The sequence below is a fragment of the Podarcis bocagei genome, assembly GCF_964188305.1.
Source record: "Podarcis bocagei genome assembly, chromosome: 14".
Taxonomy (NCBI): domain Eukaryota; kingdom Metazoa; phylum Chordata; class Lepidosauria; order Squamata; family Lacertidae; genus Podarcis; species Podarcis bocagei.
In genome coordinates, this window is record NC_138139.1 from 27402908 (window position 1) to 27417059 (window position 14152).

The 14152-nt window shown below is 42.8% G+C and overlaps 1 protein-coding gene across 1 annotated transcript in view; it reads left to right on the top strand.

Moving 5' to 3' along the window:
- Nucleotides 1-14152, top strand: part of MAP2K1 (mitogen-activated protein kinase kinase 1) — a 49559-nt gene that overhangs the window by 16393 nt on the left and 19014 nt on the right. Inside the window, exons 2-5 of the mRNA XM_081171246.1 lie at nt 639-849; nt 1699-1845; nt 11344-11421; nt 12453-12504. Of these exons, the coding sequence (XP_081027372.1) occupies nt 639-849; nt 1699-1845; nt 11344-11421; nt 12453-12504 (488 nt within the window). The remainder of the gene's footprint in view (nt 1-638; nt 850-1698; nt 1846-11343; nt 11422-12452; nt 12505-14152) is intronic.

Here is a 14152-nt window from a genome sequence, read left to right on the forward strand (position 1 = left end):
TAAGATATTTGCTCCTCCCTGTGACTAGCAAAACCACAATACATTCTGCAAAACAGTAAAACTGAGTAACAAACGTATAAAATCAGAGAAATTGTGCCGATTTCCATGGCACACGTGACGAGACAAACAGAATTGCACTTCCTGTGGTGCAGAATTCAGATGACCTGGCTTAGAATGTTGATGTTTCTGGCAAGGAATCTACACAGCTCTCATTTTGACTTAGAATCCTAAACAGTTGGAGCCCTGCATACCTTGTTCCAAGGGCTCGTGGAATGCCTTTTCTGTGGCTGTGCCACAATTGTGGAGTGTCTTTCCCTTGAGATGAGGATTCATCCAAGTCCCAACCTCAGCATTTCCCTGAGCCATTCTGAGACTGGTGCAGTGTATATTTTGCAATACTGTGCTAAGGAGGAGTGGGATTGGTTCTGAGCCACAGATCAGGGGGTACTGCTAATGCTTCTGTTCTACAGCAACTGCCACCAGAGGCAATTGCCTCACTCTTCCTAATGGTAGAGCTGGCCCTGCTGAATTGCGTTGGCTCCTCCTTCTCCACTTTCTCATTTAGCAGTGTCTGTGAATGTGACTCGAGTTCAGTTAATGGCCATTTCTTTGCCTTTTCTCTCTCTTTCTCCTTCCAGGACAAATTTGGAAGCCCTCCAAAAAAAGTTGGAAGAGTTAGAACTTGATGAGCAGCAGCGAAAACGCCTTGAGGCCTTCCTTACCCAGAAACAAAAAGTTGGGGAGCTAAAGGACGATGACTTTGAGAAAATAAGCGAGCTGGGTGCAGGAAATGGCGGGGTGGTCTTCAAAGTCTCGCACAAACCTTCTGGCCTCATTATGGCAAGGAAGGTGAGCATTGTTACTGACCTTATAGGCCAGCCCTTCCCCAACTTGGTGCCCTCCAGCAGTTTTTGGACTACAGCTCCCATCAGTCCCAGCATATCCAGCACAGGATGAGGAAAGCTGTTTTGGCTAGCTTCCCATTGACAAATTTGCCCATTCTGTAGTCTTATTTATAATTTATTTTATTTAAAAGCACCTACATATAAACTGATTAATATTTAAAAATCTCTAAGTAACGTATAAAAACAATAAACAGTATGACTAAAACAAAAATACAACATAAAGCCAGTAAAACAGTAGTACAAATTTAGTTTAAACCAAATAAAATCGGGAATTTGGGGAAATGAAACAAATAAAAACTAGGAATCCCAAAGGAGCCCGGGGCAGCAATATATCAAAACATTTATTATTATTATTATTATTATTATTATTATTATTATTATTATTATTATTATTATTAATTCAGTACAAACTTAAAATAAAATAAATGCATGTAAAAAGCAATAAAATACCCACATAGTTACTTATTTCACAGTTGCCATAGCCAGTTTCTAACAGCCGGCAAATTCTTGAGTAAAAGTCTAGTATGTTTTTGGTACGCATCCACAGAGATCAATCAGTATAGCCCATAATTCTGGGAGGAGGATGTTCAGATCACAGGTGTTACCCTCTGTGGCTTCTAACATTCAGACTTCACAAGAGATTCCTCCATGAAATGCAGCTTTGTAGCTCTTAGGGTCAATCTGTGTTTGGTATGTCATGACTTTTCTGCCTTCGTGCAGCACACCCTGCATCTGGGGTATGCTTATTTTCTTTTAAATGCCCCGGAAACTTATGGCAATTATCATTTTGCAGTTAATTCACCTGGAGATCAAGCCGGCAATCCGGAACCAGATCATCCGTGAGCTACAGGTCTTGCATGAATGTAATTCTCCCTATATTGTGGGCTTTTATGGAGCATTTTACAGCGACGGTGAGATCAGCATCTGCATGGAACACATGGTAAGTATGCCTTTTCTCCTCCCTCCCCCCCCTGCCTTTGGGCTCCTTCCCTGATTACGGCTTCCCCATTGTGTGTCTTCATGGATGGAGAGGTGGATAGCTCAGTTGGTAAAGCATGAGACTCTTTAAGCTCAGGGTCGTGGGTTTGAGCCCCACATTGGGCGAAAGATTCCTGCATTGCAGGGCATTGGACTTGAATGACCCTTGTGGTCCCTTCCAACTGTACAATTCCATGAGGCTGAATACAGAAAAGCTATTTGTGCATTCTCAACGTACCAGAATTTTGGGTCCTCACGCGGCAGGGTTAAGGCACACCACATGATGCTTTGTGTGATTAACTCATAGAACTCATTTACACCAAACACCGAACTGTTTTGGTTAATCAGAGGCAGATAAGAACAGCCTTGCTGGATCAGGTCCAAGGAGGCTCACCTAGCCCAGAATCCAGTTCTTGCATTGGTCAGCCAGATTGGTCACCCAAACGGAAGCAGACAAACAGGATCCAAGTGCAACAGTATTTTCCCAACTTGTGAATGCCAGCATTTAGTGTATGCTTCTGACAGTAGAGATGGAACAGAGCCATCATGACTTGTAGGCCATATCCACTGCTAGACCTACTCAGCATAGACCCATTGAAATGAATTAACATGACAAACTTGGGGGGGATGAATGTCAGGATCTGCTCTTGAGTAGGGCTAGCACTGGGTGCATCCCTATAACTTCCTTTTCCATGGATTTGTCTAATCACTTCTGAAAGTCATCCAAGGAGTGCTTTAACTGTGTGTCCTGCTCAAGAGCTTCATCAGAGCTCTTGGTGGCTATTGGATGGAAGCACAGCTTCTATATGGAAGGACCTGTGACTAAGAGGTAGGAATACAGGAATCTGACTCAGGCCATAGGTCCTTCTTACCTCAGTGTTGTCAGCACTGATTGGCAGCTATTCTCCGGAGTTTCAGACATGAGTCTTCGCCTGTCCTCCCTGGGAAAGCTGGGGATTGAACCTGAGGCCTTCTGAATGCAGCGCAAGTGCTCTGTTACTGAGCTATGGCCCCTCCTGTAGAGACAGTTGTAGGATTTACTGCTCTTTCTAAGACGAGTTCTTCCTTGTGTGTGCCCTACCCAAACAGAAAAATATAAACTATGAGCTTCACCCTAAATACAAATCTACGTAGTATCTCTTCCATACTGCTCCACTTCACCTTATATTTTTATTTCGTATTCACTGCTGCATTTGCCGTTCTCACCTATAGGGAAATAAACAGTGAGCATGGGCTGCCTGGGGACGCGGGTGGCGCTGTGGGTTAAACCACAGAGCCTAGGACTCGCCGATCAGAAGGTCAGCGGTTTGAATCCCCGTGACAGGGTGAGCTCCTGTTGCTCAGTCCCTGCTCCTGCCAACCTAGCAGTTCGAAAACACGTCAAAGTGCAAGTAGATAAATAGGCGGGAAGGTAAACGATGTTTCCGTGCACTGCTCTGGTTCACCCAGAAGCGGCTTAGTCATGCTGGGCACATGACCGGAAGCTGTACGCCGGCTCCCTCGGCCAATAAAGCGAGATGAGCGCCGCAACCCCAGAGTTGGTCACGACTGGACCTAATAGTCAGGGGTCCCTTTACCTTTATGGGCTGCCTGGGGTTGCTCCCGTCTTCCATTCTTTAACAAAACTAGAAAGTTCCCGCTCCATTCTCTCTCTCTCTCTCTCTCTCTCTCTCTCTCTCTCTCTCTCTCTCTCTCCCCCTCCCTCCCCTCCCTCTCCCCCAATGTTTCAGGTTTAACATTATTTAACTATTTAACATTTATTTTCACTCTGATAGAGAGAAAAAAATGACACTTTGCTCTCGACATCTGTCAGCCTTTGTCGAGCCAGATGGAACCCCTAGTTTTTTTTTTTTTTTTTAATAAATTTTTATTGGTTTTACAGCATTTTTAAGAAAAACAAACAAACACAAAACAAAACAAACATAGAAAATACTTTCAAAGATATTTTCATAAACCTCTTTTCTTGGACTTCCCCATACCTCCCCTCTCTGCATCCCAGTGTCCATATTTGAGCTAGCAACTTCCAATTGTTACTTTCTAATCTCTGTCATCTTAGTCCTCCTTTATTATCTAACCTTGTATCCCTGTACCCTGTTACTTCTAGCAACCACAACATTTTAACATTCGTTAAGTTTGTAGTAGTCCTTAAGATAGCTCTTAAATTTTTTCCATTCTTCTTCCACCATCTCTTTGCGTTGGTCACGGATTCTGCCTGTCATCTCAGCCAGTGTCATATAGTCCATCACTTTCATCTGCCATTCTTCCAGAGTAGGTAAATCTTGTGTCTTCCAATACTTTGCGATGAGTATTCTTGCTGCTGTTGTGGCATACATAAAGAAATTTCTGTCTTTCTTTGTCACCAATTGGCCGACAATGCCCAAGAGAAAGGCCTCTGGTTTTTTAGAAAATGTACATTTAAGTACCTTTTTCATTTCATTATAGATCATTTCCCAGAAGACCTTTATCTTCGGGCATGTCCACCAAAGGTGGTAAAAAGTACCTTCAGTCTCTTTACATTTCCAACATTTATTATCGGGCAAATGGTAGATTTTTGCCAGCTTGACTGGGGTCATGTACCACCTGTATACCATTTTCATAATGTTTTCCTTTAAGGCATTACATGCCGTGAATTTGATACCGGTGTTCCATAACCATTCCCAGTCATCTGACATAATGTTGTGTCCAACATCCTGCGCCCACTTAATCATAGCAGATTTAACTGTTTCATCCTGTGTGTTCCATTTCAACAGCAAGTTATACATTCTAGATAAATTCTTAGTATTGGGTTCTAACAATTCGGTCTCTAGTTTTGATTTCTCCACTTGGAAACCGATTTTCCTATCCTGTTTAAAAATTTCCATTATTTGACGATATTGAAACCAATTTTCTACTTTGTGCTTCAATTTCTCCTGACTTTGTAATTTAACCTTGTCTCCATCCTGTTCTAAAATTTCCCAATACTTCGGCCATCCGACCTCCATATTGAGTTTCTTCACTGCTTTAGCCTCCACTGGTGACACCCATCTAGGGGTTTTATTTTCCAATAAGTCTTTGTATCTTATCCAGACATTAAATAATGCTTTTCTAACAATGTGATTTTTAAAGATACTGTTAACCTTGTCATACCAAAGATATGCATGCCAACCAAAAGCATTATTGAAGCCTTCCAGATCCAAGATGTCCGTGTTCTCGAGGAGCATCCATTCTTTCAGCCAGCAAAACGCTGCTGCCTCATAGTACAATTTTAGGTCCGGCAGGGCAAAACCCCCTCTTTCTTTAGCGTCAGTCAGTATTTTGAATTTAATTCGGGGCTTTTTGCCCTGCCAGACAAATTTCGAAATGTCTTTGTGCCACCTCTTAAAACATTCCATCTTGTCGAGAATCTGCAAGGTCTGAAACAAAAATAACATTCTAGGCAATACATTCATTTTAATTACTGCAATTCGGCCTAACATTGACAGTTTCAGATTTGACCATATTTCTAGATCTTTTTTAATCTCTGACCAGCATTTTTCATAATTGTCCTTATACAAATTAACATTCTTAGGTGTTAAATAGACCCCTAGGTATTTAACTTTCTTAACCACAGTCAAACCTGTTTCCTCCTGAAATTTCTCCTTTTCCATATCTGTTAGGTTTTTCCCTAAGACTTTAGTTTTTTGCTTATTCAACTTAAATCCAGCCACCTGGCCAAATTGTTGAATTATTTCTAAAACCCTTTTCGTACTAGTGTTTGGCTCTTGCAAAGTCAATACTAGGTCATCTGCATACGCTCTTAATTTGTAATGTTTAGCTCCGACCTGCACACCTTTGACCTGCTGGTCATTTCTTATCATATTCAGCAACACCTCCAGAACCGAAATAAAAAGTAATGGGGAAATTGGGCACCCCTGCCGAGTTCCTTTTTCTATCTTAAGTTCCTCAGTCACGACATTATTTACAATCAGCTTAGCTTTTTGTTCAGAATATATTGCAGCCATACCATTCTCAAAACCCTGGCCTACCCCCATCCCATGAAGATTCTTCCTCATAAAACTCCAAGAGATATTATCAAAGGCTTTCTCCGCGTCCACAAAGATCAATACAGCTTTAGTGTTTATATTCACCTCCAGCTTTTCCAAAATGTCTATTACATTCCTTACATTGTCTGCTAGGTGTCTTTTAGGGAGAAAGCCTGCTTGGTCTTTATGAATCTTCTCCATCAAAACTCTTTTAAATCTTTTTGCCAAAATGTCTGCAAAAATTTTGTAATCCACATTAAGGAGTGATATCGGGCGGTAGTTCTTGAGTTGAGTCTTTTCAGTCTCTGACTTTGGTATGAGTGAAATATATGCCTCTTTCCACGATTCGGGTGCCCTTTTTCCCTCAAGGATCTCATTACAAACTTCTCTTAGTGGTTGAATCAACCATTCCTTCAGCGATTTGTAGTATCTAGAAGTCAGTCCATCTGGTCCCGGAGATTTGCCCAGTTGCATACTCTGAATGGCAGCCTCTATCTCTTGTTCTGAGATTCTCTGGTTCAAGTCCATCTTACTTTGCTGAGAGATATTTTGTAGTCCGTATCTTCGAAGGAATTTGTCTATATCTTCTTCATTTTGCGGGCCTTGGGTGTAAAGTTTTTTAAAATAACTTAAAAAGCAATTTCTAATTTCATTAGGTTTAGATATGCTCTTTCCATCAACCTCTAGGCTTGTAACTGTATTTAGTTTCTGCCTTTTCTTCAATTGCCATGCCAAAAGTTTACCGCATTTATTTGCTGATTCAAAAGTCTTTTGTTTCATTTGCTTTATCTTCCATTCAATCTCTTGGTTCATCAATTCCATATATTGAGTTTGATATAACTTAATCTCTCTTAAAATGTCCTGAGACTTTGGTTTTGTTCTTAATTTCCTCTCTCCTTCCTTTATCATTTCCAAGATCTTCTCTTTTTTCTCATTTTGTTTTTTCCTCTTTATTGAATTTTGTTGAATCAAAAATCCTCTCATAACAGCTTTACTTGCGTCCCAGATCACTCTTTTCTCCACGTCAGTCCTCAAATTTATTTCAAAATAATCTTTTAAGGTCTTTTGGGCCTTCGTGAGAATCTCCTTATCTCGAAAGAGGGTGTCATTCATTCTCCATCTAAATTGACCAGTTATTGTGAGTTTCATCTCCATCTTCACGGCGTTATGGTCGGAGCAAGTTTTTGGGCAGATTTCCACTTTCTTAATCTTTGGAGCCAGTCCACTAGTAACCCAGATTTGGTCAATTCTGGTCCAGGTCATCATTGCTTGGGAGAAGAAGGTTCCCTCTCTCTCCAGAGGGTTCCTTGTTCTCCAAATGTCTATCAAGTCCATATTTTCTGTCATTTCGAAAAAAGTCTTAGGGAGTCTCCCTTCTTTAGTGACTGTTAGTCTTTGTGCCTTGTCCATATTAGTGGAGACCACGCCATTCATGTCTCCCATGATTATCATATTATAATCCAGATAGTCCGTCAAAGTTTCATGAAGTCCCTTAAAGAAGTCAGATTTGCCTTCATTTGGTGCATAAATTCCAACAACTAAAAGTTTTTCTCCTTGTACTTGTATCTCCACAGCCAGATATCTCCCTTGTTCATCTTTAAATATCATTTTTGGAGCCCATTTCTCCTTCACATATATTACCACTCCTCTCTTCTTAACTTTGTCTGATGAAATAAATTCTTGTCCTAACCTTTTATTTGTGAGTAATCTCCTGTGGGCTCTAGTTATGTGAGTTTCTTGTAAACAAATCAAATCCAATTGTTCTCTGTTCAGAATATGAAATACTTGTCTTCTCTTCAGAGGCCCATTCAGTCCATTACAATTCCAACTAAGGAATTGCAGAGCCATCTTGTTATTTTCTTAAGGCTCCTCCAACAGCTCCAAGTTGTTGCTCTTCTTCTGACGGTGGTGGTTTTTGTCCAAACGAGAGACTCAGGATGTCCAGTGCTCTCCTCTGTTCTGCAAGTACGTCCACAGTCCCCTTCTGTAGGTCCTCCTGATATCTTGCCAGAAATTTGTCTTTATCTTGAATTGTCTTTATTTTCACTTTCTTTGCCTTGTAGTCGAATGACAGTCCTTGTGGGAATTCCCACCTGAAGCGGATCTGATTTTTCTTTAGCAAAAGCACCAAATCCTTGTAGAAGTTTCTTAAGTCCAAGATATATTTTGGTATGTCTTTAAAGATCTGTACTGCTGAATTTCCAATTTGGAGGGCTTTTCCAAAGTGTAGTCCTAAAATTTTATCTCTTTCCTCCTTGGATCTGAGTGTGATCAAACAATCTCTTGGTGTCTTTCTATCTTGCTTTTTGCCGAGTCTAAAGGCAGTTGTGATTTTGAACTCGTCTTCCTCCAAGTCCCAGCAATCCGCAAACTCCCGTGTCAAAAATTCCACAAGGTTGTCACTTTCATTCTCCGGAATCAGTCTTAATTTTAAGTTTCTCTCTTTCCTCTGTAACTCCCACAAGGCCAAGGTTGCATCATGCTCATAGACCTTCTTGGCAAGTGGCTCTAATTTCTCCTGCGTCTCTCCAGCTGTGGCTTTGGCCTCTTCGGCAATTTGACGCGTGGTGGCATTTTCCTCGACCAATTTATTTATAGATTCTGTATTCTGGTTTAATCTTGTTGATATTTCTGTTAATTTTTGTGTGTTCTCTGAAGTCTGTTTTGTCAAAGACTCCAGAGTCTGGTTTATCTTAAGCAAAGCTTCTGTCACAGCATCCATAGAAACGGCTGCTCCTTTGTCCTGGAACCCCTAGTTTTAGAGCACTAGTCCCCCCCCCCTCCATTAAAGGTCAGTCATAACCCTCCCTCTCTTCAACCCCAGCGGAGGCGTCGGAACAATTTCACATGTGTGACCAAATGTTGTTGTGCAATATCCCCCCCCCCCAAAAAAAAACCAAAGTCCCAGCTTTGGGGCTAAATGAAATGGTGCCTACAAAAATAGCTGGCATTCTGAGCGCCACGATGCATCGTTATTTCTGTCCTACTCTAACAGAAGTCTTTGTTTTATTTGCCCTTTCTGTTGCTGTTTCTTATGAAATGAGAAGGACATGAGTTGGTTTTTTTTTATTCTATATTCACAGAAAATACACTCTACAGGAAGAGCAGTGAATAGCTTAAAATACAGTCATATCTCGGGTTAAATCTCCTTCAGGTTGAGCGTTTTGAGATTACGCTCCGCGGCGACCCGGAAGTAACGGAACGCGTTACTTCAGGTTTCGCTGCTCTTGCATGCGCAGATGCTCAAAATGACATCATGTGCAGAAGCAGCGAAATGCGCAGATGCGCAGTCATGTGTTGCGTTCCACTCAGGATGCGAATGGGGCTCCGGAATGGATCCCATTCGCATTCAGAGGTACCACTGTAAAGGTGTATGAGAAAGAGGGCAGGAGGTCAAAAGGACCCTTCCTGGCTGGTGAGTTTTGGGGGGTGTTTTTTGCAGATGTATCCTACAGCTACCTATCTACTTAGGGTTTCCCAAACATGGGTCTCCAGCTGTCATTGGACTACAACTCCCATCATCCCTAGCTAGCAGAAGCAGTGGTCAGGGATGGTGGGAACTGTAGTCCCAAAACAGCTGGAGACCCAAGTTTAGAAAACCCTGGCCTTATCTATATCCTACCTTTTCCCCCAGAGCCAGGACTCAAGTGGGCTTACAAAAATTAAAACAAATACACTTGAAAGAAATGTAGCTAAAAACATAAAAAGCTTATTAAGTAATTAATCTAGCCATGGAATCAAAATGATATAAAAAGCATATCTAGTATTGCAGAATGATGATGATGATGGGGTCCCTTCCAACTCTACAATTCTGTGATTCTGTTCTATAAAATAACTTTACCATTCCATTCACAATGACACTATCCAGATGAGGAGCTTTAAAGTGTCCCAGACCACCCAGCTTGCTCCTTGCTTGGGCAGCTTTTTTTTATCCCTGCGTCTCACCCACACTGTCTCTTCCTTAGAGGAAAGTTAGAGGGTTAGTAAATAAATTAACTGCAGAGACTGTTTGTCCCTTGTTAATCAAGCATTTCAGGAAGTCTGGAACACCACGAACCTCTCCACCACCCTGGAAACAGACGCTTCCCGGCTCTATTTGTGAAAACAATTAAAATAAAGATTTTGATTGGGGTTTTTTGTGTTTTGGAAGAGAGGTGGGCTCTTTTTAAAGCCTGTTCTTTCCTCAAAAAGGTTGTGCTTTGCAAAAAATAAATAAATTAGTGTGACTTACACCGTTCCTCTCCCCTTCTGCCTCCAGCTCTTAGCAACAGCAGTATATATTTAACTTGGAAAGGGTGTGTTTGCGTTCTGTAACGGGCCCCGATAAGCAAGGGAAGAGATTTTCTTTTAAAGACTGATGTCTAAGGATAGCAGGCTTTCTGTGCTGCTTGGTTATGTCTTGCTTGCCTTCCTTGCTCCACCCGCCCCCCCCCAAAAAAACCCCATGTTTTGGCAGGTCATGGGTGTCCCACTCCTTACCTAACTAATTCTGCCTGACGGAAAAAGGTGTGCTCTGCTCACAGCTGTATAGAACTTCCATGTTCAAAGGCAGTATACCCTGGAAATGCTGAGGACCAGTGGGGAAGGGCTCCTGCTTTTGTGACCTGCTTGGACCTCTGGACAGGGGTGCCAGATATATGGGGCTCAAGGGGCTCCAGTCCCCCAATATTTGGGGGCAGGGGGCTGCACCCCCCCCCATATTGAGGGGGCCAACCCCTCAACCACTGCCGCTGGGCACCCTCCGCATGCCCCAGCCTCCGCCTGGCAGCCCAGGAGCCAACCCAGGGCTGGGACAAGCAAGCGCGATGGCACCACCTCAGGGGTGGGGGGCAAGTCGGTGTCCCTGCCTCTGGAAAACCCAACAGGCTGACATGCCGTTGGGAAAAGGATGTTAGAGGATGTTGGGCCCCTGCCCCATTTTGATGCAGCAGGGTTCTTGCATTCTCCAGCTGTGTGGTGACCAGTAACCTGCTGATTAATTTGTTTCGAAATGTGGAAGTAAGATAATGTGTTGTTAATTCAGCTGTAATCTTATGCAGTGCAAATTCTAGAGGGTGTGCAGGTAACAAGAGGGACACACCTGCCAATGTCCACACTTGGATAAATAATGGCTTTATGGCACAGAAACATGCTGGTGGGAAGGGGTTATGAACCTTAAATGTGTCATCTGAGTTCAGGGGTTAATGGGATGAGTTACAGGAAGTTGTGTGCCCTTTACGTCCTCAAGTTGTGGGTAAGAAATTGCTCTGTGTGGCCTTCCTTTGTTCTCTCCTTTTGCAGAACTATTTGCCATTTGATTTCATCAAAAACATGGTCCAGCTGTTCCTTTTCTGCTATCAGATGTCAAGCTGCCTTTTTTCCTGCCCCCTTCAGGCCTTTCGGAGTGTCTTTGACACTTTGAGGATAAACATGATTAACGCTCTGAATGTTTAAACATGTTTTTTTTCTTTTCTTAATAGGACGGCGGCTCCTTGGATCAAGTCCTGAAAAAGGCTGGCAGAATCCCCGAACAGATTCTGGGCAAAGTTAGCATTGCCGTAAGTATGTTGCTTTGGCATTCAAGCAAGTGGAATCGAAATGTAGTCAGTGATGGCAGGTCAAGTCCAGAAGGCAGAGACAGCTGGTTGAAAGTTTCTGCTTGAGGCAAACTGAAATGAGATGGACAGCTATGATTCGTGCTTCTAAATATGTTGCTTTCCCCCTTTTAAATAGAAAGACACACTTGGCACAGGAAATATAGCCCATATAGAAGTCCCTTGTCACCAGAAGCCTTTAGTTGACTGCGGCAGCTTTTGGGTGGGACAGCCACTACAGTCACCCACAGAGAACTCATTTGTTGTGGTCTAGTATGTCCTTCCTGTTCCCCAGCGTGTGATGCAACTTGGGGTCAGAGGGCAGGCAGATGGGAGAGAGAGAGAAGTATGTGATGCAAGGAGAGACCCTCCCTTTCCTCCTTGCTGTCTCTGCATCTGTCTCCTCCACTTCAACCTTGGATGTTACCAACCCACTTAATAAAACAGCTTCCCAAACCCGCCTAAAGTTTATTTTGCTTATTCTTATTTATTAATTAAATTTGTATACTGCCCTTCATCCAAACACCACTTGCTCCCTGCTCCCTTTCTACCTGGCCTGAGAGGGCAGGGCCCTGACTGATTCAATCTACGAAAGCCAAGGCAGCTGAACAGATTTTGGGGTTGGGGTATTGTTTAGGGGGTTCTGTTGCTATTATTATTGCCCTACTTGTTTAAAATGTTTTCAGCTGGTTTTTAACGGCTTCTTAGCTTGTGAGTTTTTATTCTGGGACATGTATGTTGCTTTTTAAAAATTAAATTAAAATTTTAAATTAAATTCTGCTGTATTCTACTAGCAAGTGGAGCCAAATCTGAGGAGCTGTCCTGCAATTCTAAATTCATTTAAAACACAATTCATACATGAAGGAAGAGCATTGCTGCTCCCCAATCAAGGAGAAATAATGCCATTTCCCCTTGTATTTTATGCAATATATGGCTTTTCATTTCCGTTGCTATTTTTTTTTTGTTTTAATTTAATCTTTTGGTTTTGGATGCAGGTCATAAAAGGTCTAACATACTTGAGAGAGAAGCATAAGATCATGCACAGAGGTAAGGATGCAATCTTCCTTCTTCACGATCAAGCATATTCTGCATTTGTCTATGCTTTTTAGCTTCATTTCCCTGTAGGTGTCTGTGAGGTTAGCTCATAGGATGATACTCGTCTAAGAGAAGACCCACTGAAATTAATGAACATGACTAAGTAAGGCTCATTAATTTTCAGTGGGTCTACTCTGAGGACAACTAGGGTTGAGCTCAGCCCATTCGGAGGAGTGTTAAAAGAATTTTAAGGTCTCAAATATAGAATAAATATTCATAAACGCACACGTATCTAAATATATGAACCATGTGTCTGAAATAGTATGGGAGAGCAATCCTGAAGCCATTTTGACTCTCCCAATAACCTCAAACCTGCAGTAAGAGAGGCAAATATGGAAAGCCTTCCCATTGTCTTTTCGCTTTCAAATCCTGTCTTAAGGGCATTTTTGTGTATGAATAGGATGAGCCTGTGACCTGGATTCAGGAACTAAAATATTAACCACCACAAAAGAATGACCAGATTGCCCAGGTAGTGCAATCAATGATCATTATCAGGTATCCTGGCAGACAGGGTTCCTGCTGTAGACCACCTCTTTCTGGGATGTATGTATGATATTTTTGGGGGTAGTCTTGGGCTACAGGGTGGGCAACTTCAAAAGTCTATATAAGGGCTTGTGCAGCATTGTTCAGGGTTCACCACCTTCCTGCATGTGGTGAGTGGGGACCATGTTGCAGCAGTTCCTTTAATAAAGATCAGGCATACTAGCCGCTTTACTTCTCAATATACTCTGGTTGGCCTCTGTTGTTTTCTCCTACCGATAGGGAACCCAGTGTGGTACGTGATGGGTAGAGTTGTGGGTGTTGGCCAGGGAAACCTGGATGGGACACCACTTTGGGGGAGGCTGACGGAGTTGTTGTGAGGATAAAATTGGGCTGGGGTGGGGTGGGAGAGCCAAGCCTGATCCCTTGGAGAAATAGGCAGGGCACAAGCATAATAAATAAGCAAAAATAAACTTAATTTCACGGTTCCTGGAGCCGGCCAGCTGCTTGAGGTTTGAAACAGGGTGTTGGACTTTGCGCCTGACCCCAGCAGGGCTGCTCTTGAATCCCAGTTACAAATTGTAAGGAAATACTTTAGGCCCCATTTGCACTATATGCTTAGATCACTTATACCACATTATTAAAACATCATGGCTTCCCTGAAAGGATCCTGGGAACTGTAGGGGAATGGTCAGTTATTAGGGGACCCCGTAACTCCCCACACGTGGGTGGCGCTGTGGTCTAAACCACAGAGCCTAGGGCTTGCCGATCGGAAGGTCGGCAGTTTGAATCCCCGCAATGGGGTGAGCTCCCATTGTTCGGTCCCAGTTCCTGTCCACCTAGCAGTTCAAAAGCACGTCAAGTGCAAGTAGATAAATAGGTACCACTCTGGCAGGAAGGTAAATGGCGTTTCCGTGTGCTGCTCTGGTTCGCCAGAAGCAGCTTAGTCATGCTGGCCACATGACCCGGAAGCTGTACGCTGGGTCCCTCGGCCAATAAAGTGAGATGAGCGCTGCAACCCCAGAGTCGGTCACGACTGGACCTAATGGTCAGGGGTCCCTTTACCCTTTACATGTTCACCATTTTGTTTTCATGTTAGGAGGTGTCTGAGTGAAACACA